A 25,813-nucleotide genomic window follows, 5' to 3' on the forward strand; every position below is an offset into this window, starting at 1 on the left:
CTTCTCTTCTCTTCTTCTCCCTTCTTCCGATGTTGACCCGACGCCTCTTCTCGCTGCAATGATGGAAGCGCGCCTTGCATCCCATTTATATAGGCCTCACCGTCCCATCATGCTCCGGTAGGTACCCACGATGTACCCCATATCCATTCACTTAGGGTGGGGGGCCGGTATCTGGGGGCCCCCTTATTTGAGGGGACTCCCAGATTCCGATAAGCCCCCGCCCGCAGACCCCGACAACCAACGGCCAGGGTTGTCGGGAAGAGGTCCTGTCCTCATCAACATGGGGACAGGGTGCTCTGGGGTGGGGGGGCCCGCAGTGCGCCCCCCTGCCCCAGAGCACCCAACCCCCCCATGTTGAGGGCATGCGGCCTGGTACGGCTCAGGAGGGGGGGGCGCTCGCTTGTCCCCACTCCCATTCCTGGCCGGCCGGGTAGCGTGCTTTGGATACGGGTCTGGTATGGATTGTAGGGGGACCCCCTACGTCGATTCTTCGGCGGAGGGGGGTTCTCCTTACAACCCATACCAGACCTAAGGGCCTGGTATGCTCCTGGGGGGGAACCCATGTCGGTTTTGATTTTACAAATTGCCGTGGAGTTCTCCCTCAGGAATGCATACCAAATGCCGTCGCTTGAATGTGCTTTTACATGGTGTTACTAACTTTACACTTTGTAAAAGCAGCCCTAATTTTACACTTGCAAACTAAAACTTACGGCGAAAAAACGAAGCTGAAAGGCTTTGTGGATCGCCCTAAGTGCTAATTTGCATACCAGAAGCGGCATTTCGACTCGAAATGCCCCCAGCGGCGGATGCGGTACTGCATCCTAAGATTTGACAGTGTAAGTCCCTTACACATGTCGGATCTTCTGCCTAACTTTGGAAAACTGATTCTGTGGATCAGTTCCAAAGTTAGAACCAGGGATACGACGGCGTAACAGCAGTTACTCCGTCGTATCTCTTTTGAGGATATGGCCCTTGTTTCCTATCAGGGGACACCTTGCCGGATGTTTCAAAGCTAGCGGAGGGAGAAGTGTCCTCAGGGAGAATCTTCCATTTCTGGAGTAACTTGAAGCCCTTGGTCGGGGAGGTGATCACGTGGGTAGTTCCATCTTTAGTCACCATAAGCTTAGTCGGGAACCCCCATTTGTAAACGATGTTGTGATTTCTTAAGGCTTTAGTGACATTGTTCAGATTTTTCCGGAGTTGCAAGGTGAACTGCGATAAATCGGCATAGAACTGTAGAGACGCATAGTCAGTGCCACCATGTTCCCCCTTGCGAGTTACAGACATAAATTTTTCTTTAGATTGGTAAAAGTGCATTCTAAAGAGGACATCTCTGGGGACAGTCTCTGGTATAAAGGAGGGTTTAGGCAAACGGTGGATTCTGTCGATAGACAGTTCAATGGCAGGAATATCAGGCATGAGGGTAGTAAGCATGTTCATGGCATATGAGCGCAGACTAGGGGGGGTCACAGTCTCTGGGATACCTCGGACTTTCACGTTGTTTCTTCGTGACCTGTCCTCTAAATCTGCTAATTTGGCTTTTATCCACATTTGTTCCTCCTCAGCCGTGTCATGAGCATCCACTAGGTCATTGATGGTGGTTGCGTATTCCCCCATTTTGGTTTCAATGTGATCTACTGTGTCATGTCACCAACCGCTGATAGCTCTGTGCTAAACTTCCTCATACAGGTCATTATATTATTATGTATAGTGCTCCTTAAGGAGATGAGCATGTCCTTAAGAGTTTTGTCCAGGACTGGTTGATGCTGTGTGGGAATTGAGACTATGGAGTCAGGGAGCTTCCTTGTGTCTTCCTGCGAGTCAGTGTTAGGCCCCGTACACACGACAGAGGAACTCGACGTGCTTGGCACGTCGAGTTCCTCGTCGAGTTTTGGGATGAAGCCGCCGAGGAGCTCGGCGGGCCGCCTTCTCCCATAGAACAACGAGAAAATAGAGAACATGTTCTCTATTTTCTCGTCGAGTTCCTCGGCGGCTCCATCGAGCCAAAACTGTACAGACGACAGAGTTTCTCGGCAGAATCCGGGTTTTGACCGAGTTTCTCGGTGAATTCTGCCGAGAAACTCTGTCGTGTGTACGAGGCCTTAGACCTTACCTCACACTGCTGGATGTCAGAATCATCCGCTCTGAAACGGGACTTTGCAGGGCTTCTGCTGAGCGGGGAAGGTGCCTGTGGTATTCCCCCAGAGCCAGGGGAATCACGATGGGCTGGCGTAGCGATGGCCTTAAAACTTCCGTTGCAGGATCCAGACGAGGAGCAAGCGCCGGCGCCATCTTGTCCACGAGGCAGCGGCGATGATAAGAAAAAGTCTGAACTTTTTCGGCCGCTGCTTCCTCGTCATGCTGCCCAGCTGTCGGGTGAGTGTTCCGCCACTGTTAGGCTGTCTTTGGGGCTGGGAACAGTGCCTCTGTGCGCTGTGAGCCGCTATTGAAATCCGCCGTTAGCTGGAGCTCAGGAGTCACACCACCATCTCGGTGGAGTCCAAGCCACGCCCCCAATCCAAATGAATTTGAAGTGCAGACTTTCAGCTTTAATTCAAGGGGTTGAACATAAATATCAAATACAAATTTTAGGAACTGCAACCATTTTTATACACAGTCCCCCCATTTTCAGGGGCTCAAATGTAATTGGACAAATTAATTAATCATAAATTACATATTTATTTTTAATATTTTGTTGAGAATTATTTACGGGCAAGAACTGCCTAAAGTCTGGAACCCATGGACTTTTCCAAAGACTTCCTCCTTTCTGATGCTTTTCTAGTCTCTAACTGTAGCTGTCTTCAGTTCTTTGTTATATTGGGTCTTTCTGCCTTTAGGTTTGCCTTCAGCAAGTGAAATGCATGCTCAATTGGGTTGTGATCAGGTTATTACTAGACTTGGCCATTGCAGAATATTCTACTTTTCCTTCAAAAGCTCCTGGGTTGCTTTTGCAGTGTGTTTTAGATCATTGTCCATCTGTACTGTGAAGCGCTGTCCAATCAACCTTGCTACATTTGGCTTAATCTGGGCTGACAGTATATCTCTAAACACTGCAGAATTCATTCATGCTGCTTCTTTCTTCAGTCACATCATCAATAAACACCAAAGACCCAGTGCCAATGGAACCATGCATGCCCATGCCATCACACTGCCTTCACCATGTTTTACAGCTGACGTTGTGTGCTTTGGATCATGTGCTGTTCTAAGCCTTCTCCACACTTTTTTTTTTCTTCCCGTCATTCTGGTACAGATTAATCTTAGCTTCATCCGTCCAAAGAAACGTTTTTTCCGGAGCTGGTCTGGCTTTATTCGATTTTTGTTTGTTTTTTTGGCAAAGTCTAATCTGGCTTTTCTATTCTTCAGGCTTATGAATGGTTTGCACCTTGTGGTGAACCCCCTGTATTTGCTCTTGTGTCTTCTCTTGATTCTAGACTTTGGCAATGGTACGCCCACCTCCTGGAGAATGTTCTTCACTTGTTAGGATGTTGTGAATGTTTTTTTTTTTACCATAGAGAGGATTCTGCGATCATCTAACACTGTTGGCTTTCTTGGACATCTAGGCCTTTTTATGTTGCTGAGCTGACCAGTGCATTCTTCTTTGCTCAGAATGTACCAAACTGTTGATTTGGCGACTCCTAATGTTGCTGCTATTGCTCTGATTCACTTTTAAAGCCTAACAATGGCCTGTTTCACTTGCATGGACAGCTCCTTTGAACGCATGATGTAGGTTCACAGCAAAAGATTACAAATGCAAATACCACACTTAGAATCAACTTCAGACCTTATCCTGCTTAATTGATGAAGACATAATGAAAGAGTAGCCCACACCAGGCCATGAAACCGCTTTTGATTCAATTGTTTAATTACTTTTGGTCACTTTAAAAAGGGGTGGCTATTATTAAGAGCTGTAATTCCTTTACCCTCTCCCTCCTCCCCCCCCATTTGGATGTACATACCCTCAAATTAAACCTGAGAGTGTTGCTCTTTAAAGTGATTTGATTATTAAAAAAAATAAACATGTTATACTTGCCTCCACTGTGCAGTTAGTTTTGCACAAAGTGGCCCCTGAACACCGTCTTCTGTGGTTCCTTGGCCCCTCCTCCCCACATGAGATAACCCCCTAGGAGAAGCGCTCTCCTAGGAGTTTACCTTGCGGGAGCTCTCCCGAGTCCTGCATCATTGGATTTGATTGTGAGCAGCGCGAGCTAATGGCTGTGCTGCTATCAATTATCCCATCAAGAGCCAAGAACCCCAGGCAGAGGCACAGCGCGTCCCTGCTGTGGGAAATTTCAGGGCTCAGATAAGTAAAACTAAAAAGTAAAACCGGTCACTGCCATAAGATGCATTAAGGTGAAAAAACACGAGGACTACAACCCCTTTAAGCCCATATCCATTATATAACTATAACTTGAATATGTTTGGAAAAATACCTGAAAATAACTAATTGTGCCTGTGCCCCAATATACAGTGCCTTGCGAAAGTATTCAGCCCCCCTGAACTTTGCGACCTTTTTCCACATTTCAGGCTTCAAACATAAAGATATAAAACTGTAATTTTTTTTGAAGAATCAACAAGTGGGGCACAATCATGAACTGGAACAAAATTTATTGGATATTTCAAACTTTTTTAACCACTTACCCCCCGGACCATATTGCTGCCCAAAGGCCAGAGTACTTTTTGCGATTCGGGACTGCGTCGCTTTAACAGACAATTGCGCGGTTGTGCGACGTGGCTCCCAAACAAAATTGGCATCCTTTTTTTCCCACAAATAGAGCTTTCTTTTGGTGGTATTTGATCACCTCTGCGTTTTTTATTTTTTGCGCTATAAACAAAAATAGAACGACAATTTTGAAAAAAATGTATATTTTTTACTTTTTGCTGTAATAAATATCCCCCAAAAATATATAAAAAAACATTTTTTTTCCTCAGTTTAGGCCGATACGTATTCTTCTACATATTTTTCGTAAAAAAAATCGCAATAAGCGTTTATTGATTGGTTTGCGCAAAAGTTATAGCGTTTACAAAATAGGGGGTATTTTTATGGCATTTTTATTAATATTTTTTTTTACTAGTAATGGCGGCGATCAGCGATTTTTTTTTTTCCGGTATTGCGACATTATGGCGGACACTTCGGACATTTTTGACACATTTTTGGGACCATTGGCATTTTTATAGCGATCAGTGCTATAAAAATGCATTAGATTACTATAAAAATGCCACTGGCAGTGAAGGGGTTAACACTAGGGGGCGGGGAAGGGGTTAAGTATGCCTGGGTGTGTTCTTACTGTGGGGGGGGGGTGGCCTCACTAGGGGAAACACTGATCTTCTGTTCATACATTGTATGAACAGAAAATCAGCATTTCCCCTGCTGACAGGAACGAGAGCTGTGTGTTTACACACACAGCTCCCGTTCCCCGCTCTGTACCGAGCGATCGCGTGTGCCCGGCGGCGATCGCGCCCGCCGGGCACACGCACGGGAGTCGGGGGCGAGCGGGGGGCACGCGCCTCCGGCGGCGCGCGTGCGCCCCTAGTGGCGGCTAAAAGGCAGTACGTCATAATACGTGATCTCGCCTAGGAGAGCCACCTTGTGGACGTATTATGACGGTGCGGCGCCGGCAAGTGGTTAACCACTTCCAGACCTTAGGTGTTTTTCAGATTTGGTGTTTGCAAGACTAAAACAGTTTTTTCTGCTAGAAAATTACTTAAAACCCCCAAACATTATATATATTTTTTTCTAACACCCTAGAGAATAAAATAGTGGTCATTCCAATACTTTTTGTCACACCGTATTTGCGCAGCGGTCTTACAAGCGCACTTTTTTTGGAAAAAATTCACTTTTTTTAATTGAAAAATAAGAGAACAATAAATTTGGCCCAATTTTTTTGTATATTGTGAAAGATAATGTTACGCCGAGTAAAATGATACCCAACATGTCACGCTTAAAAATTGCGCCCGCTCGTGGCATGGCGTCAAACGTTTACCCTTAATAATCTCGATAGGCGATGTTTAAAAAATTCTAGAGATTGCATTTTTTGAGCTACAGAGTAGGCCTAGGGCTAGAATTATTGCTCTCGCTCTAACGATCGCGGCGATACCTCACTTGTGTGATTTGAACACCGTTTTCATATGCGGGCGCTACTCGCGTATGCGTTCGCTTCTACGCGCGAGCTCGTCGGGACGGGGCGCTTTAAAAAAATTTTTTTTTGTTTTCTAATTTATTTTATTACTTTTTACACTGAAAATTTGATCACTTTTATTCCTATTATAAGGAATGTAAACATCCCTTGTAATAGAAAAAAGCATGACAGGTCCTCTTAAATATGAGATCTGGGGTCAAAAAGACCCCAGATCTCATATTTAGACTAAAATGCAAAAAAAAAAAAAAAATTGAAACTGTCATTTTTTCAAATGACAAAAAAAAAATTGTCTCTTTAAGAGGCTGGGAGGGACTGACGTTTTGACGTCACTTCCGCCCAGCAGAGCTATGGGGACGGGTGAAGGAGATTTTTCCTTCAGTCTCGTCCCCGCTCAGCTGCCGAACAGTCCCGATCTCCTCCGCCGCTACCGACGGCTCCGGTAAGCGGCGGAGAGTGGCGGGAGGGGGCCTCTCCCGCCACCGATAACGGGAGCCGTCGGAGACCGCCGTTATCGTGTACCAGACCGCGCACACTAAAGATCGATACCTCGGTTGTGGCAGCACCTGCTGCCGTTACCGAGATATCAATCTTTAAAAACAGGACGTACATCGTCGTGCGCAGGTCTGGAAGTGGTTAACAAATAAAAAACTGAAAAATTGGACGTGCAAAATTATTCAGCCCCTTGAGGCCTTGTACAGACGAGCGGATATCCGATGAAAACGGTCCGCCGGACCGTTTCCATCGGATATGTCCGCTGGCGGATTTTGATCTGATGGCTGTACACACCATCAGATCAAAATCCCTGCGGAAAACATCCGCAGTGACGTGGCCGCACTGTCGCCGCGACGATGACGTATGCGACCCTGGAAGGTAAATACTTCCACGCATGCGTCAAATCACTTCGAGGGATGGGGATCGGGCGGACTTATCTGGTGAGTCTGTACAGACGACCGGATAAGTCCGAAGGACAGGATTCCAGCGGATAGATTTCTTAGCATGCTAAGAAATTTTTATCTGCTGAAAATCCGTCGGCTGGATTTTTATCCGCTGGAAAATGTCCGCTCGGGCCTACACACGACCGGATCTGTCCGCTGGAACTGATCCGCGGATAAATCCCAGCGGACAGATCCGGTCGTGTGTACGGGGCCTTACTTTCAGTGCAGCAAACTCTCTCCAGAAGTTCAGTGAGGATCTCTGAATGATCCAATGTTGACTTAAATGACTAATGATGATAAATAGAACCCACCTGTGTGTAATCAAGTCTCCGTATAAATGCACCTGCACTGTGATAGTCTCAGAGGTCCGTTTAAAGCACAGAGAGCATCATGAAGAACAAGGAACACACCAGGCAGGTCCGAGATACTGTTGTGGAGAAGTTTAAAGCCGGATTTGGATAAAAAAAGATTTCCCAAGCTTTAAACATCCCAAGGAGCACTGTGTAAGCAATAATATTGAAATGGAAAGAGTATCAGACCACTGCAAATCTACGAAGACCTGGCCGTCCCTCTAAACTTTCAGCTCATACAAGGAAAAGACTGATCAGAGATGCAGCCAAGAGGCCCATGATCACTCTGGATGAACTACAGAGATCTACAGCTGAGGTGGGAGACTCTGTCCATAGGACAACAATCAGTCGTATACTGCACAAATCTGGCCTTTATGGAAGAGTGGCAAGTAGAAAGCCATTTCTTAAAGATATCCATAAAAAGTGTTGTTTAACCGGTTACCGACCGCCCACTGTATATATACGTTCTGTTTTTAAAGATGGATATCTCGGTAACGGCAGCAGCTGCTGCCACAACCGAGATACCCATCTCTTCAGTTAGCGGTCTGGTAAACGATAACTGCGGTCTCCGCGGCGGATTTCGCCGCAAGATCGCCTTTATCGGTGGCGGGAGAGGGCTCTCCCGCGCCCTCCGTCGCTTACCGGAGCCGTCGCTAGCGGCGGAGGCGATCGGGTGCTGCTTCCTAGTGAGTGAGGGCAAGATGGCCCCCACCCGTCCTCATAGCATTGCTGGGCGGAAGTGACGTCAACACGTCAGTCCCGCCCAGCGTCTTAAAGAGACAATTTTTTTGTTGTCATTTTTTTAAATGACCCCAGATCTCATATTTAAGAGGACCTGTCATGCTTTTTCTATTACAAGGGATGTTTACATTCCTTGTAATAGGAATAAAAGTGTTAATTTTTTTTTTATTTCAGTGTAAAAAATTATAAAATCAATAAAAATAAATAAGAAAACAAAATAATTTTTTTTTAAAGCGCCCTGTCCCGACTATCTCGCGCGCAGAAGCGAACGCATAGGCGAGTAGCACCCGCATATGAAAACGGTGTTTAAACCACACAAGTGAGGTATTGCCACGATCGTTGGAGCAAGAGCAATAATTCTAGCCCTAGACCTACTCTGTATCTCAAAAAATGCAACCTATAGAATTTTTTAAACGTCGCCTATCGAGATTTTTAAGGGTAAAAGTTTGACGCCATGCCACGAGCGGGCGGAATTTTTAAGCGTGACATGTTGGGTATCATTTTACTCAGCGTAATATTATCTTTCACAATATATAAAAAAATTGGGCCAAATTTATTGTTGTCTTATTTTTAAATTAAAAAAAGTGAATTTTTTCCAAAAAAAGTGTGCTTGTAAGACCGCTGCGCAAATACGGTGTGACAAAAAGTATTGCAATGACCGCCATTTTATTTTCTAGGGTGTTAGAAAAAAATATATACAATTTTTGGGGGTTTTAAGTAATTTTCTAGCAAAAAAAAAATGTTTTAGTCTTGTAAACGCCGAATCTGAATAACAGGCTAAACTGGTTAAAGTTTGCCACAAGCCACCTGGGAGACACACCAAACATGTGGAAGAAGGTGCTCTGGTCAGATGAAACCAAAATCGAACTTTTTGGCAACAATGTAAAACGTTATGTTTTTGGCGTAAAAGCAACACAACTAATCACCCTGAACACACCATCCCCACTGTCAAACATGGTGGTGGTAGCATCATGGTTTGGGCCTGCTTTTCTTCAGCAGGGACAGGGAAGATGGTTAAAATTGATGGGAAGATGGATGGAGTCAAATACAGGACCATTCTGGAAGAAAACCTGATGGAGTCTGCAAAAGACCTGAGACTGGGACGGAGATTTGTCTTCCAACAAGACAATGATCCAAAACATAAAGCAAAATCTACAATGGAATGGTTCACAAATAAACATATCCAGGTGTTAGAATGGCCAAGTCAAAGTCCAGACCTGAATCCAATCGAAAATCTGTGGAAAGAACTGAAAACTGCTGTTCACAAACGCTCTCCATCCAACCTCACTGAGCTTGAGCGGTTTTGCAAGGAGGAATGGGCAAAAATGTCTCTCGATGTGCAAAACTGAGACATACCCCAAGCGACTTAGAGCTGTAATCGCAGAAAAAGGTGGCGCTACAAAGTATTAACTTAAGGGGGCTGAATAATTTTGCACGCCCAATTTTTCAGGGTTTTTTTTGGTTAAAAAAGTTTGAAATATCCAATAAATTTCGTTCCACTTCATGATTGTGTCCCACTTGTTGTTGATTCTTCAAACAAAATTAAAGTTTTATATCTTTATGTTTGAAGCCTGAAATGTGACAAAAGGTTGCAAAGTTCAAGGGGCCGAATACTTTTGCAAGGCACTGTATATGAATTTAACTGTATATATAGTTATAGGGGTAGATCCACGTACCTGGGCGCATTAATACGCTGGGCGAAGCGTATCTAAGACACTATGCAGCGGCAACTTATTTTTTTTATTTCAAATCCACAAAGAATTTGCGCCGTAAGTTACGGCGGCGTAGTGTATCTTTGGCGGCGTAAGGGCGCGGAATTCAAATGGATGTAATGGGGGCGTGTTTTATGTTAATACGTCGTGAACCGACGTAAACAACGTTTTTTTTAACTGCGCATGCGCCGTCCGTGGGGGTATCCCAGTGCGCATGCTCGAAATTAACCCGGAAAAAGCCAATGCTTCCGACGGTGACGTCATTCTACGCAAATCCCTATTCGCGAACGACTTACGCAAACGACGTACAAATTTCAAAATTGTAGGCGGGAACGACGGTCATACTTAACATTGAGTACGCCTCATAACAGCAGCTTTAACTATACGCCGGAAAAAGCCGAACGAAAACTACGTAAAAAAATGCGCCGGACGTACGTTCGTGAATCGCCGTAAATAGCTAATTTAAATACTCGACGCGGAAATCGACATTGCATCTAAGATCCGACGGCGTACTAAGACATACGCCTGTCGGATCGATCCCAAATGCCGTCGTATCTTGTTTTGTGGATACAAAACAAAGACACGACGCGGGAAATTTTAAATTACGCCGGCGTATCAAGAGATACGCCGGCGTAATGCTTTTGTGGATCTGCCTCATAGTGTATATTCCTAAACACAATAATTTCTATATGTAAACCATTTCTACATATGGGATATTTTCAAATCAGATTAGTACATTTTACCTACTAATGATTATTCCAGCAGACAATACAATCATGACTTAAATCTATTTAATTGGATATACCGTATTTATCGGCGTATACCGCGCACTATTTTGCCCTGAAAATCAGGGCAAAATCGTGGGTGCGCGATATACGCCGATACCCGCTTTCCCGCCACGAGTTTGAATACTGCGCCCGCATATAGCGAGGGCAGTACACTCGTGAATCTTCGGGCAGTCTCGGCGCCTCTCGTGCTGACGTCCTGAGCGTACAGGACGTCAGTGCGAGAGGCGCCCGAGCCTGCCCGAAGATTCACGAGTGTACTGCGCTCGCTATATGCGGGCGCAGTATTCAAAGTCGTGGCGGGAGGACGCCGAAGATGGACGCCGGACCCGCCGAAGATGGACACCGGACCCGCCGAAGATGGACACCGGACCCGCCGAAGATGGACGCCCGACCCGCCGAAGATGGACGCCCGACCCGCCGAAGACGGACGCCAGACCCGCCGAAGAGGACACCCGAAGCCCCAGAAGGACGCCGGACCCGACGAGGCCGCAGATGGACGCCGCGCAAGACACCAAAACTGTAAGTACAAAAAAACAAAAAATCTTTTTTTCCCACAGGATTGGGGGCCACTTTGGGGGTGCGCGGTATACGCCAGAGCGCGTTATACCGCGATAAATACGGTAATACATGAGGTTTTAGACTTAAGCCCTGTACGCACGGCCAGGATTCTCGTCGGGGAAAAAACACTACAGAGAATCACGACGAGAAAATAGAGAGCAGGTTTTCTATTTTTCTCGTCTAGATTCTGAGCAGTTTTCTCGTTGAGAAACCTCGTATACACGCATGGTTTACTCGGCAAGGATGCTCTGCCAGCAGTTTTCTTGCCGAGAAAACCGTGCTTGTGTACGAGGCTTTATATTCATACACTTGGATATATCCGGATATGGTACGATTCTCAGTAGAACATTATCCTAAACGCATAACAAAAATTCCATAGGTACATCAATATTTATGTCGTTATTCCCAGATATTTTAAAATTATGTCTGAGCTGTATTCCTAAATGAGTAATTTTAAGTGTTTATCTAGGTTAGCCTTGTCTGTTTTCCAACGTATCTTAGAATTGTCCAGGATGGTAAACATTCCCCCAAGGCTTTCTTGTTAGAACTTGTTTAAAGTTGGCATATTCTCACCTTGGAAAAAGCAGTTGAGTTTGCTGTGTTTCAGAGTTTTACCACTAATCCAATCCGTTTACAAACCATAAAATATATAATTCATATTTCCAGTACAGCAAACAGGATGTTTGAATCTATCCTTTGTTCTTGGGCTTATTTAGTTTGAAACATCATATGAAATTTTGAGATTGTATTTATTTCTTCACCATAGTTCTGACATAATAATCATTTTATATGAGTTTATTAAGGGACACAGCCCCCACCCCTCTGTCTGCTTTGTGTGTGGCCAGTTATGGTTGTACTGCTTTGTGTTTAACTGAGCTCTAGTGGTTTGGGATTTTGGCCACCGTCAGAAGCCACTGCCTCTAGGTTTTGTTTTTGTGCCTAGTGTCCTACGCTTGAAGGTAGCACCATAACACAGTGAGCATAGATTAAGATCGTTGTGGTGTCCTTCAATGAATTCAAAGGAAAAGATTTTATGGCAAATACAAAAAATCCCCTTCTTGACGTACCTGTAAATTCTTGGAGTACAGGACATTGGTCCCTCAGCTCTTTTCTCTATATACTGCTTGCTGAAATACTGGAGCCTCACAGAGTGCACAGGATAATATGGATACACTGGGGGCCAGTCCTAACAAAGCTATTGCCAATGTGTAATCACTTCAATGTAAAAGCCATGGTCTAAAAATGTATTCTTGTGTCCTTTGCTGTTCTCCAAGATATAGAATTAATAGGTACATCTTTTTTTTCAAATAATTATTTTGCATTAACTTAAGTACTAACAGATCTTTTAACATGCTCAGTTCTAACTTAAAATGTTAGGATGATGATTTGAAGTATGCATATTTTTGAATGGCCAGCTGCTGCCTTTTGGCAACTTATCGCTTGCAGATATGCAACTAACCTGTAGATGTATTAAGAGAATTATATTCAACATAATGCTCTGTTTCAGCTGAAAGATTTGATGATTGTTGGCATTGACTGTTACCATGACACACTGGCTGGAAAAAGGTCTGTTGCTGGGTTTGTTGCTAGCTTGAACCAAGGAATGACACGGTAAGCCAAAAAGTTATTCTGTTTAATTACTTGCCTTTGTTTGAGATACATTTTTTTGAAAGCACATGAAATGGTCTGAAAATCATAGATACAAGTGAATTCCAATAACATTTTTATCATACATCGGAGGACACAGGAATTTTATTTTTTAGAACATTTGGTAATGCTTCATCTCCAGGTGGTTTAATAGTTAAAAATAGCAAAGCTGAAACCCAGCACTGCATAACCACACTCCCAGTTGCTAATATTAGAAGGCAATGGACTACACTGAGAGATTTTCTCCCATTTTTCTAGTTTTGATCTAGCAAGTTCAATGTATTTTTGCTTGCCCAGATGGCTCTTTGATAGCAGCAACGATTTGTTTACCTCCAGGCTTACTGCAGCTCTGAAGGACTGCACCCAAACCACGCAGAATGGCAAGGAAGGCCTGCAAGTTGCTAGCATTGGACCCTTTGAGATGCACTCACCCTGGCATCAGCGTGTGGTAGTTTGTACGGTGTTTCCGTTTGTCTATTTTAGTGGAGGCCGGATTTTTAAAGTGGTTGTAAACCCTTTCTTTTTTACAAATATAATTTTTATTAACGCCCAACATGGCTTAAGACAAGTCGGTACAAACATATACAAAGGGACATTCAAGAAACAAATAGCAAAGACAGGAAATAGGGTAACAAAAAGTATTGTATATCAATTGACTATCGTGTTTCCCCGAAAATAAGACCTTCCCCCGAAATAAGACCTAGCATTATTTTCCAGGAGAGCTGCAATATAAGCCCTACCCCGAAAATAAGCCCTAGTTTAAAATGCTTGTAAAATCCTATAATCCACTCTATTTCTGGAGTATATAATGTAAAATGTGTGTGTCTCTGTAATATAATTTTGCCAAATACCTTCGGTACGGCTCCCCCTCTGCAGTGCTCGGAGTGGGGAAAAGAGCTCCAGCACGTCACGGCAGTACAGAGTGGCGCTACAATGAAGGTATTTGGCACGTTTATATTACAGAAACACACACATTGTACATTATATAATACTGTAATAGAGTAGATCATATGATTTTACAAGCATTTTAACTTGACTCAAACTGGGGATTCCAGGGAGGGAGAGGGGGAGAGAAGACATCACATTATATGGTAAGACCTACCCTGAAAATAAGCCCTACTGTGCCTTTTGTTGCCAAAATTAATATAAGACCCGGGCTTATTTTCAGGGAAACACGGTAGTACCCTGTTAAACCACACTGTAGGCCCCTGCTAACAGTAAGTCCTCCATGCAACAACAAAGGCCCAAAAACCCCGGTCACCCCATTTCCCCCCACCCAGGCGGAGCTCATCTCCGGAAGTGGGGGTTCAGGAAGGGAGGGGGGCCCAGACACGAGAAGGGTATCGGGAAGCTCTGGTGGTGTCAGGACGGCCCCCGAGTTAATATATATGTGAAATATTGTCTTCATCAAGAAATCCTATGGGCGATACCATTTGATGAGAAGATGCAATGGTGCAATAGCTCCCACATCTCCTTAAATTGTTCCAGTTGTGGTCTCGCAGTGAGCAAATCTTCCATTGCCCTCCACCCTCCGTATCCAGCTAGCTACCGTAGGTGGTGTTTGACTTTTCCATTGGAGTGGGATACAGGATTTTGCGGCGTTCAATAAGTGACATATAAGAGAATTTTTGGATCTCTTAGGTGATATTGTGTTGACGTGCAGTAGGAAGAAAGCCGCGTCATCTGGTATAGTGTAATCAGTTAACTTCTGAATGGTAAGCCTGACTGTGGACCAGAAATGGGACCGCTTTGGGCATGACCAGAATATATGCAACAACGTACCCCTGTCCCTCTAGCATCTCCATCATATTGCTAAGGAGTTTGGATAGTAGGTTTGCAGGAAATGCGGGGTCCGATACCACCTCATCATGAGCTAATAGTTTCCTGTACCTTCGTACATATGGAAGATTTCAGGGTGAACATTATACGCTGGATCTGGTGCGGGGTGAATGTACAATTTTTGTCCCTTTCCCATTAAATTAGATAGGCCAGGTGTGTGCTTTCCATCGGGGAAATCGGGGTAAAGGGGGGAATTAGGTGCGGATAGAGACTGTGTGAAGAGTGTCCGTGCCCCTAGTGGAGTGTCATCCCTATCAGTGGGTGTTTTTTTACATCAGCCGGGAGATGTTCATGACACCAAACAGCCCCCTGCAGAGGTATGTGAGTTTGAGACTTTTCAAAGGTGTGTCCATAATTTCAGGTCCGAGTGACGGCACTAGTCTATGATCCTACCTAGGTGTACAGCTGGGTAGTATTTCTTTACATCAGGGACCGCCAGCCCACCATTGATCTTTGGCAGGGTTCAGGGCAGCCTCTGTTTTTTTGTTTGCCCATATAAATTTGGTGAATTGACTGTGTATTTGTTTAAAGAATGCCGCTGCGATAGGGATTGGAAGTGCCTGTAATAAGTAGAGGAATTTGGGCAGGATGTACATCTTTATAAGATTGCATAGGCCAAACCATGAATGGAGGCCCTTGTGCTAGGATTGTAGTACTTTCCGAGTTTTGATTAGTAAATGAGGGAAATTCAGGGTAAAGGTATGTTTAACCACTAGCCGACCGCGCACCGTCATTATACGGCGGCAGGTCGGCTCTCCTGGGCGAGAGCCCGTAGCTATACGTCCTATAGTATAGCCGCCACTAGGGGGCGCGCCGGCGGAGGCGCGCGCGCTCGCCCCCGACTCCCGTGCGTGTGCCCGGTGGGCGCGGTCGCCGCCGGGCACACGCGATCGCTCGTTACAGAGCGGGGACCGGGAGCTGTGTGTGTAAACACACAGCTCTCGGTCCTGTCAGCGGGGGAAATGCTGATTTTTTGTTCATACAATGTATGAACAGAAGATCAGTGTTTCCCCTAGTGAGGCCACCCCCCCCCCCCCCCCCCACAGTAAGAACACACAAGGTACATACTTAACCCCTTCCCCGCCCCCTAGTGTTAACCCCTTCACTGCCAGTGGCATTTTTATAGTAATCTAATGCATTTTTATAGCACTGATCGCTATAAAAATGCCAATGGTCCCAAAAATTTGTCAAAAGTGTCCGAAGTGTCCGCCATAATGTCGCAGTAACGAAAAAAAATCGCTGATCACCGCCATTACTAGTAAAAAAAATATATTAATAAAAATGCCATAAAAATACCCCCTATTTTGTAAACGCTATAACTTTTGCGCAAACCAATCAATAAACGCTTATTGCGATTTTTTTTTACGAAAAATATGTAGAAGAATACGTATCGGCCTAAACTAAGGAAAACAATTTTTTTTTATATATTTTTGGGGGATATTTATTACAGCAAAATGTAAAAAATATTATTTTTTTTCAAAATTGTCGCTCTATTTTTGTTTATGGCGCAAAAAATAAAAACCGCAGAGGTGATCAAATACCACCAAAAGAAAGCTCTATTTGTGGGAAAAAAAGGACGCCAATTTTGTTTGGGAGCCACGTCGCACGACCGCGCAATTGTCAGTTAAAGCGTCGCAGTCCCGAATCGCAAAAAGTGCTCTGGTCTTTGACCAGCAATATGGTCCGGGGGGTAAGTAGTTAAGGTCGGCCGCAACCGTGGTGGCCAGGTATTTCAAGGCAGTTTCCGTCAAGTTGAAGTTGGACTTCAGTGTTTGCATGGCTGTTTGTGATATCCCTACCCCCATCGCCTCTGGCTTGGTATAATTGATTTTGAGGTTGGATATGTTCCCATAGATGTCAAATTCGTGGACAAGGTTGGGGAGGAAAATTGCCGGATTTGTAAGGGATAAAAGCAAGTCGTCTGCATAGGCAGAGACTTTGTATTTGGAGTCCCCCACCGTAAGGCCTTGGATGTCCTGATTGTTTCTGATTTTACAGAGGAATGGCTCTAGTGATAAGGCGAAAAGGAGGGGTGACAACAGACAGCCTTGTCTAGTCCCGGTTCTTGTTCGGGACGGGGTCAGATAAGATTCCATTCACTTTAACCTGTGCGGTAGGGGCGGGGTAAATTTGAGCAATCTATCTAGTCATGGTTTCTCCAATTCTAAGGCCCGAGAACATATAATCCCAGTTAACCCAATCAAACACTGTCTCAGCGTCTGTGTTTATGAAAACAGAAGGTGTGTGGGACTGGTTGGCCACATGTATGAGGTTTAGTACTTTAATTGTACTATCCCTAGCCTCTCTAGTGGGGATGAAGCCCACTTGATCCAAATGGACTGACTATTGTAGGTGACTGGCTAATCGGGTCGCTAAAATCTTGGTAAACAGCTTTAGGTCCGTGTTCAGAAGGGAAATCGGCCTATAGCTACTGCATACTGAATGATCTTTGTCATCCTTAGGGATGACCGTGATATGTGCACGCATGGTATCACTGGAGAAGACCACCGTGTTTCCCAACTTGTTGTAGGACTCCATATGAGGACTCAGGGAAGGGAGGAAAGTCCTATAGTATTTTAAGGTGAGGCCCTGGAGCCTTACCTGGTTTAGTGGAGGACATAGCTAGATCTTATTCCTCTGACGTGATCGGGTGTCTAATTTGGCGATAGTTTCTGGTGTCAGCGAGGGAATTGCAGTTGCGTTCTGGGGGGCTGGAATATTATACAATTTTGCATAATATTCCTTGAAGGTGTTGGCTATTTGATGTGGTAAACTGACCTTCATGTTGGTCGTTGTCTTGATGTGTGGAACGTAGGTTTGCATTCTAAGTTCTTTAACTGCCCTGGCCAGGATTGCCCACACTTATTTCCTGACTCATAGAATACGAGGCAACATTTTTGTAGCGCTACTTTGGCCCTGTAATTGAGGAGTTCATTAATTTGGGTGTGGATGGAGGCCAGTTCAGCCTCAACTAGGGGTTCATAGGCGCTCTTATGTCGTGAATCAGCGGCGTAGAGGTTGGCCAGGAGTGTTTTCAGCTGTTCTCCGTTTTCCCTTTTAAATCAATAATTTTTATTGAGAATTTAACCACTTCAATACCCAGCCATAGTCATATGACGTCCACAGATGGGATCCAGCCGTAGTCATATGACGTCCTTGGCTTTCCGCCGCACAGCAGTTCCCCGATGGGGATAATGGAGTGGCGGCGGCGGAGCTTCCGGTGTATCATACCGGATTTCCAATGCAGAGCTGCAGCAGCGGAGTGCACAGCGCCCCCAGGGGCGATCGGTGATCGGATGTGTCCCTTAGGACACAGCCGATCCCCGATGGGGGTAATGTAGCAGTGGGCGGTGTTTCCGGTGCAATTTACCGGTAATGCAGTGCAGCCGCGTGCACGGCCCCTGGGGGCGAGCAGTGCGGCGATCTGGGCTGAGGCTGTTCACCTGGATACAGCCCAGATCAGGGTACAGAGCCAATGAAATAGGCTCTATACCATGTGACCGGCTGTGTCCAATCACAGCCGGTCACTAAATGTAAACACAACACTGTGTGTAACTTACTGTTGCTGTTCTCTTCACACACAGATCCAGTGTGAGGAGGAGATCAGCAACAGTGAGTTACACATCCGTAATACATCACATAAGTACCACTGTGCCCAGATTGCCCCCCCTAAGTAAAGAGTACCTGTCATCAGGTGTACCCGCCACCAGAGTACCCGCCACCTCACCAGAGTACCTGTCACATACCTGGTAGGAGTCTGATATGATGAGGTCGGCCACCCTTGTATCTCCAGCCCAGAACCCCTCCGAGAGTGAGACAGATGGCGGTTCAGGTTTGGAGGAACACGAGTGCCTGTGAGTGTTGCTTGGAGTGCTGTCAGGTGGAGGTGAAGACAGAAGACAATGGAAAAGCATCAGGCACCGACTAGATGATGTGGAGAGAACAGCTGGAGTTAAAAGGGAACTCCAACCCTCTAGCAGAGTCAGGGTGAACAATTAGCAGGAACTTCCGGGATGCAGTGGTCAAAGGGATAGCCGGATTGATAACAGACAGGCAGCAAGGTACACATGGATCAGCAGGAGCAAGGTCGGATGGATAGCCGTGATCAGAAGCCAGGAATGCAGGAGGAATCAGAGTCCAGAGGGAGAGTCAAGGCAAGCTGGGTCGGTAACAGGAATCTTGGCAGAACATACAGGCGTCAGGAAATCAGGGAACTGCTGAAGACCAGTCATCACCGCCTGATGGTCAGAGCTCTCTTTAAATAGGCATCAGGAAGGATCTTCCTGTCACATGATGAGCATATGGCTCCCATTTCTTCTACTGGCAAGATTGCCAGTACTTCTTCTATGGCCATTTCTTCTACTGGAAAGATTGCCAGTACTTCTTCTACGGACATTTCCCTGACACTCCGTCCTTTCCTTACATTGCCCCCCTCCCCCTTACGGGCAGCCTCTGGATGCCCCTCAGGGTTTTTTTTTCTGGGTGGCGTTGAAAAATGGCTTGCACCAATTTTGGTGCATGTATGTTAGAAGCCGTGCAAAAACAATAAGGATATGGACAGCCGCACTCCAGTAACTTGAAAAAAGACGTGCCCTTTATTGGGTACAGGAAAAAATGCACTACAGATATCAGCACACAGTGGGATAAACAGCTGACGCGTTTCGCATTGAGTGTCAATGCTTAATCATAGCTTTTGAGCTATGATTAAGCATTGACACTCAATGCGAAACGCGTCAGCTGTTTATCCCACTGTGTGCTGATATCTGTAGTGCATTTTTTCCTGTACCCAATAAAGGGCACGTCTTTTTTCAAGTTACTGGAGTGCGGCTGTCCATATCCTTATTGTTTTTGCACATCCTGTGCATTGCCAGCACCCATCTGCTTCTGAGTGGACATCAATTACCCTAGTGAGCTCACCTGGAGCGGCAGCTCTCTTACCTATGTTAGAAGCCGGTTCCCAAGAATTTTCTTCCGGGCCGTAGCCCTTCCATTTGACAAGGAACTGAGTAAGATTATTTCTACATCTACAGTCCAATACAGACTCTACTTCAAATTCCTCGTTCCCTTCGATTAGCACAGGAGGGGGAACTTCAGAGACCTGGTTAGGGAGGAGGTTTGGCATGGTTGGTTTCAATAAGGAAACGTGGAATACCGGGTGCATCTTCAGATTTTTGGGTAACACCAATTCGAAGGCCACTGCATTGATCTTCCATTTCACAGGGAAGGGGCCCAAAAATGTAGGACCAAGTATCTTTGAGGGACAACTTAATTTTAGATTGGTCGTGGATAGCCAGACTTTATCCCCAGGCTCCAGGTTCAAATTGCCTCTTCTCTTCTTGTTGAAGAACTTTTTGTTACTTGCTTGAGACTAAGGCCCCGTACACACGAGAGGATCGATCCACTGGAATTGATCCGCGGACCGGCTCCAGCGGATAGATCCCCTGGTGTGTACGATCCAGCGGATCTGTTTCCGCGGATTTTTGTCCCCGGGGATGGATTTCCAGCGGATCAAAATTTCTTGACATGCTAAGAAATCGATCCAGTCCAACTGGTCTGTATAGACTCACCGGATCAATCCGTCTGAATCCATCCCCCGCATGCGTCGTAATGATTCGACGCATGCGGGGAATTCCTTATATGACAGCGTCGCCACGTCATCATCGCGGCAACGGCGCGACACGTCACCGCGGACGGAATTCCGCGGGGATTTTGATCTCATGGTTAGTACAACCATGAGATCAAAATCCGCCAGGGGATTTATCCGCGGAAACGGTAAGTACTTCCACGCATGCGTCGAATCATTACGACGCATGCGAGGGAGGGGAGCGGACGGATTGATCCGGTGAGTCTGTACAGACCACCGGATCAATCCGCTGGTCCCGATTCAAGCGGGTAGATTTCTTAGCATGCTAAGAAATTTCTATCCGCTTGAAATGGTCCGGCCCGAGGAATCTCCGCGGATAAATATCCGCTAGGCCATACAGACGACCGGATTTGTCCGCTGGAACTGATCCGCGGATCAATTCCAGCGGATAGATCCGGTCGTGTGTACGAGGTTTTAGAGATTGCATCCTGTAGCACCTGATTGTTGGTAGAAAAGAAGTTTAACCGGTCTTGTACAGCAGGTATGGGAGATTCAACAAGTAGTTCTGGCAGAAAGGACAAATGATAGCCAAGATTAGCAAAGCAAGGGGATTGATTGATTGCTGAGTGCATGGTGTTGTTATATGAGAACTCTGCAAGCGATGGAGGGATAGCCAATCGTCTTGTGCGAAGGAGGAGAAACACCATAGGTACTGCTCGAGGGTTTGGTTTGTCCTCTCAGTCTGACTGTTGGTTTGTGGATGATATGCAGAGGAGAGACGAAGTTCAATATTTAGTGCTTCACATAAGGCCCTCCGAAATCTAGAGGTGAATTGTACCCCTCGGTCGGAAATAATACTGTCGGGAATACCATGCAATCTGACAATCTCCTTGATGAAAGCCGTGGCCGTTTCTGTAGCAGAAGGAGTGCCTTGCAAGGGTACAAAGTGAGCCATCTTAGTGAGGCGATCCACCATGACAAAGATGGTATTAAAGTCCTCAGATGGGGGAAGTTCCACGATAAAATCCATGGAGATCATGCTCTATGGTTTCTTAGGTACAGGGAGAGGTTCCAGAAGACCCCAAGTCTTGGTTCTGTCCGTTTTATTTCGAAGACATGTAATACAAGATTTGACATATCTTACAGTCCTGCAATAACTCTGGCCACCAGAAGGAGCGGGCGACCACATCGGCAGTCTTACGGATTCCGTAGTGACCGGCTAAGGGGTGGTCATGGCAACGTCCCAGAACGGATACTCTGAATTGTTCAGGGATAAAGACTTGTTCCCCATGGAGATAAAGACCATTCTTTAGTTGAAGCGCTAAGTCCTGTGGAGGTGGTTGGTTAATCACACTTGCCTTTATCTGAGACATCAGTGTCAGGTCACCCGTAGTCAGGTGACAAGTGCACCCCGTTGGGGTCAGGGATGCACCTAAGGATAGTGAACCCTATGGCCGACCGCTGCTATCAGGGACAGAAGGGATTCTATCCTTGTGGTTCCAGTTTAGCATTGTTGGTCCTGATTTACCAAAGTGGTGCTTCTGGTTGTGGACATCTCCTGGTATCCTCCTCTGTGAGAAGACAAATCTTCCAAATTTATACAAAATTTAAAAACTCCCATGTACAAAATTGTATTCACATCCTTTGCTCAGTACTGAGCTGAAGCACCAATTACAGCCTCAAGTCTTTTTGAATATGATGTTACAAGTTTGGCACACCTATTTTTGGGCAGTTTCTCCCATCCTTCTTTGCAGGACCACTCAAGCTCCATCAGGTTGGATGGGGAGCATCTGTGCGCAACCATTTTCAGATCTCTCCAGAGATGTTCAATCGGGTTCAAGGCGGGACCACTCAGACATTCACATAGTTGTTCCCTAGCCACTCCTTTGTTATCTTGGCTGGTGCTTAGGGTTGTTGACCTGTAGGGAAGATGAACTGTCTTACCGTATAAGGTCCAGAGTACTCTAAAGATGGTTTTCATCATGGATGTCTCTGTACATTGCTGCATTCATCTTTCCCTTGATCCTGACTAGTCTAGAAGTTCTTTCTACTGAAAAACATCCCCACAGTATGATGCTGCCACCACCATGCTTCAGTGTAGGGATGTTATTAGCCAGGTGATGAGCGGTGCCTGCTTTCTTCCAGACATGACACTTGTCATTCAGGCTAAAGAGTTCTTTGTTTCATCAGACCAGAGAATTGTATTTGTCCTGGTCTGAGAGTCCTTCAGGTGCCTTTTGGCAAACTCCAGGTGGGCCATCATGTGCCTTTTACTGAGGAGTGGCTTCTGTCTGGCCACTCTACCATACAGGCCTGATTGGTGGAGTGCTGTCTGTATACACCACAGAGGGTGTGTTTTCCTCGACGGGACTTTGAATTGGAAGACTGGGTTTGTTAAGTGAGGACAATTGGTCATACAAAGTATCAAAAATTGTATAAATGTATTAATTGAAAATGGATAAATCATCACTCAAATAACGGGCAGGACTTTGCATGAAAAAAACAGCATCCAAGTGACTAGAGGGAATGAACATGGGAAATACACCTGTTGACGGCAAAAATATGCAATTGGGAATGATAACCAAACATAAACAACAACAATTTTTCAATTGCAAAAACTAGAGAAACTGTCTATGAGGTGAAGACAGGTATTCCAACGTTTCGAGGCTTCTTTATTTAGTATGGCCTCTTCTTCAGGGAAGGGGTGATGCAACTTGTGTTGGCAGCATAATCTAAAAACATCAGAAAGAAAGAAAATGAAAATCCAGAATCAATATACATAAGATACAGCATTTCCCTCACCATTACTCTCAGTGCCCATAGTGCAGTATTTCAAGTACATGGAGAGAAACAGCCCCAGCAAACCACAACATACAAATAATACATTTAAAAAGGTATATAACATCACGTGACTTTATGGATACTAACCAATTTGTGCTTAGAGAGAAATAGTTTGCCGGTCATGGAAGAATATCCTGGTTCAAAGAGTTGTTTGAACAAAAGGAAAAGTAAGTCCTCAAATAAATCATGCAGTCTGCAAAGGGGGGCAAAAAATAGAGAAAAACCGCTTGAGCGGAAGCTCGCGTATATATAGAGACCATGGGGTGCTGGCACAGGGGGCGGCATGGATGTGTTACATATTTCTGTGGATGAAAGAATAGTAAATTGACGCGACAGGCGGTGTTTCTTACTGCCTGATCCACAATGCAGGCGGCACCGAGAAAAATGCGGCAAACAGATAGGGGGGATTGACAAATGTCAGTCTCAGGAATAGCCAGAAAATCCAATTATCCATAAGTCACTTAAATTGTTGTTGACAAACCGATATTGTACCTATAATTATTTGGGGGTAGGAGAGAGAGATGGAGGACGTCAATCATCTAGGACTTTAGTCTCACTGCCCGAAGGTAAAAAACGGGGCGCCCACCTTTTAATTAGACTTTAATCCCCTTTATGCCTTAAAATAAAAGGGGAAAGAAGAATTGGGAGTAGAAAATGTGGGAATGTAAATGGATACATTGGGCCAGATCCACATAAATGTATAACGGCGCAGCGTATCAGAGATACACTACGCCGCCGTACCTTACCTGGCGCATTTTCGAATCCTCATCGATTTCGCGCCGTAAGTTACGGCGGCGTAGTGTATTTCTGGCGGCGGATTTGAAATTGGGCAGGTTGGGGGCGGGTTTAATTTAAATGAAGCGCGTCCCCGTGCCAAATGAAATGCGCATGCGTCGTCAAGAAATTTCCCGCCATGCTTTGCGCGAAATGATGTCGCAACGACGTAATTTTTTTAACTTAGACGTGAGTTACGTCCAACCCTATTCACGGATGACTTACGCCAAAAAAATATTAAAATTTTGACGCGGGAACAACGGCCATACTTAACATGGCAAGTCTATGTATACGCCGAAAAATACCAGCTTTAACTATTGTGAGGGGTTAGCTCGGTAGCGGGGTGGATGACCCCTTGCTTGGGTTCACCACACACTGATTTTATACAGACTGGCAGTCGAAGACAGTTGAAAAATAAAGTTTTTTGTTTATTTTTCAATCTTGCTGGAAAATAATTGCAAGCATCCAAACAGCATAAACAAAATCAAATATAAAATAAATCCTAGCCACTCTGGGCGTCTACCTTCCACACAGGAACCTATCTAAGGAGTCTGGCTCAGCCTAGCGCTGGGCAGACAATGCTGGTCATACAGCACAAACAGTAGTCTTTTGAGATTGATAACACAGGAAAAGTCAATGGTCTCCTCACCTCATCAGGAGACTTTCTGGCACTGCTCTCCTACTCACACAGCCTCAGGAGTGATGCAGCAACCAAGTGGTAACCCTCTGGCTACTTATAAAGGCCTTGATTGCTTCATTCTGAACAGCTGAAGTTTTCTAACGGCCTCTAGCCTTCCTCTGGCTACGTTTGTAGCCGACGCCCGATAACAATCTGGATCGTCTAAACAAGGCAGAAATGTATGTCCCATCAGTGACAACAGCCACAGATTTACCTGACTTCCTGTCACACTATACGCCGGAAAAAGCAGACTACAGACGACGTTAGAAAATGCGCGCGTACGTTCGTGGATCGACGTAAATCACTAATTTGCATACCCGACACGGAAAACGCCACCCAGCGGATGCAAGTATTGCATCTTAGATCCAAAGGCGTACGAAGACGTACACCTGTCGGATCTAAACCAGAAGCCGTCGTATCTTGTTTTGAGGATTCAAAACAACGATACGACGCGGGAAATTTGAAAGTACACCGGCGTATGAGTAGATACGCCGGCGTACTTCGTCTGTGGATCTGGCCCATTACGTCCACACACCAAAAAATGTAAATAATTAATTGAAATAGATTTAGTAAGAGTAGAGGGGATTAGGTATTTATTTGCTTGCCTGTATAAGGTGGATATCTGTAGAGAAACCAAAGCTGCAGGTCTGTGGATTGCCCGTCTATCCTATAAGGAATACTGACTATGCCTGGTAGGAAGTTATTACCGATAAGCTGAAAAAAGTAAGTCAAAAACCCCAATGATTACACCATGTTGTGAGGTATATAAACCTCCTATGGGGATAATAGTAAAGAGACAGGAAATCCTATGTAAAAGGGTCTAAAGTACCAAAAGAAAATACCGGCCAGTCTGACAGGATCATGCCACTGCTGCAGCGTCGGGTGGTTTCATGGAAATGAGAGACCGACTTATATATGCCTGTGAAGTAAGTGATTATAACCGACACAGGTGTGTGTATTGCTGGGAGCCGGAGGCGGGATCCACGCGAGGCGTCACAACCAGGGGCCGCCCTCCAGGTGTGGTGATGCGCAACGTCTCCTCCCCCCAGGACGCCCGACTGTTGCCTAGACAACTAGAGCGATGGAAACCAGAGGACGCTAGACACGTCTCGGTGACGTCACGCATCACAAAAAGGGGAAAAGGCGCCCCGCGCCAGAATCCTGTGGCGCAGGAAAGACTAAGGGGTACGACCATACTGACATGGACAGCGCCCCCTCTATGAAAAAG

General features: G+C 45.4%; 1 protein-coding gene across 1 annotated transcript in view; it reads left to right on the top strand.

The window, feature by feature from the left end:
- Positions 1 to 25,813, top strand: part of PIWIL1 (piwi like RNA-mediated gene silencing 1) — a 465,014-nt gene that overhangs the window by 370,149 nt on the left and 69,052 nt on the right. Inside the window, exon 16 of the mRNA XM_040347413.1 lies at positions 12,729 to 12,832. Coding sequence (XP_040203347.1) covers positions 12,729 to 12,832 — 104 coding nt within the window. The remainder of the gene's footprint in view (positions 1 to 12,728; positions 12,833 to 25,813) is intronic.

The sequence above is a fragment of the Rana temporaria genome, chromosome 1 (genome assembly GCF_905171775.1).
Source record: "Rana temporaria chromosome 1, aRanTem1.1, whole genome shotgun sequence".
In the NCBI taxonomy this organism is placed as follows: domain Eukaryota; kingdom Metazoa; phylum Chordata; class Amphibia; order Anura; family Ranidae; genus Rana; species Rana temporaria.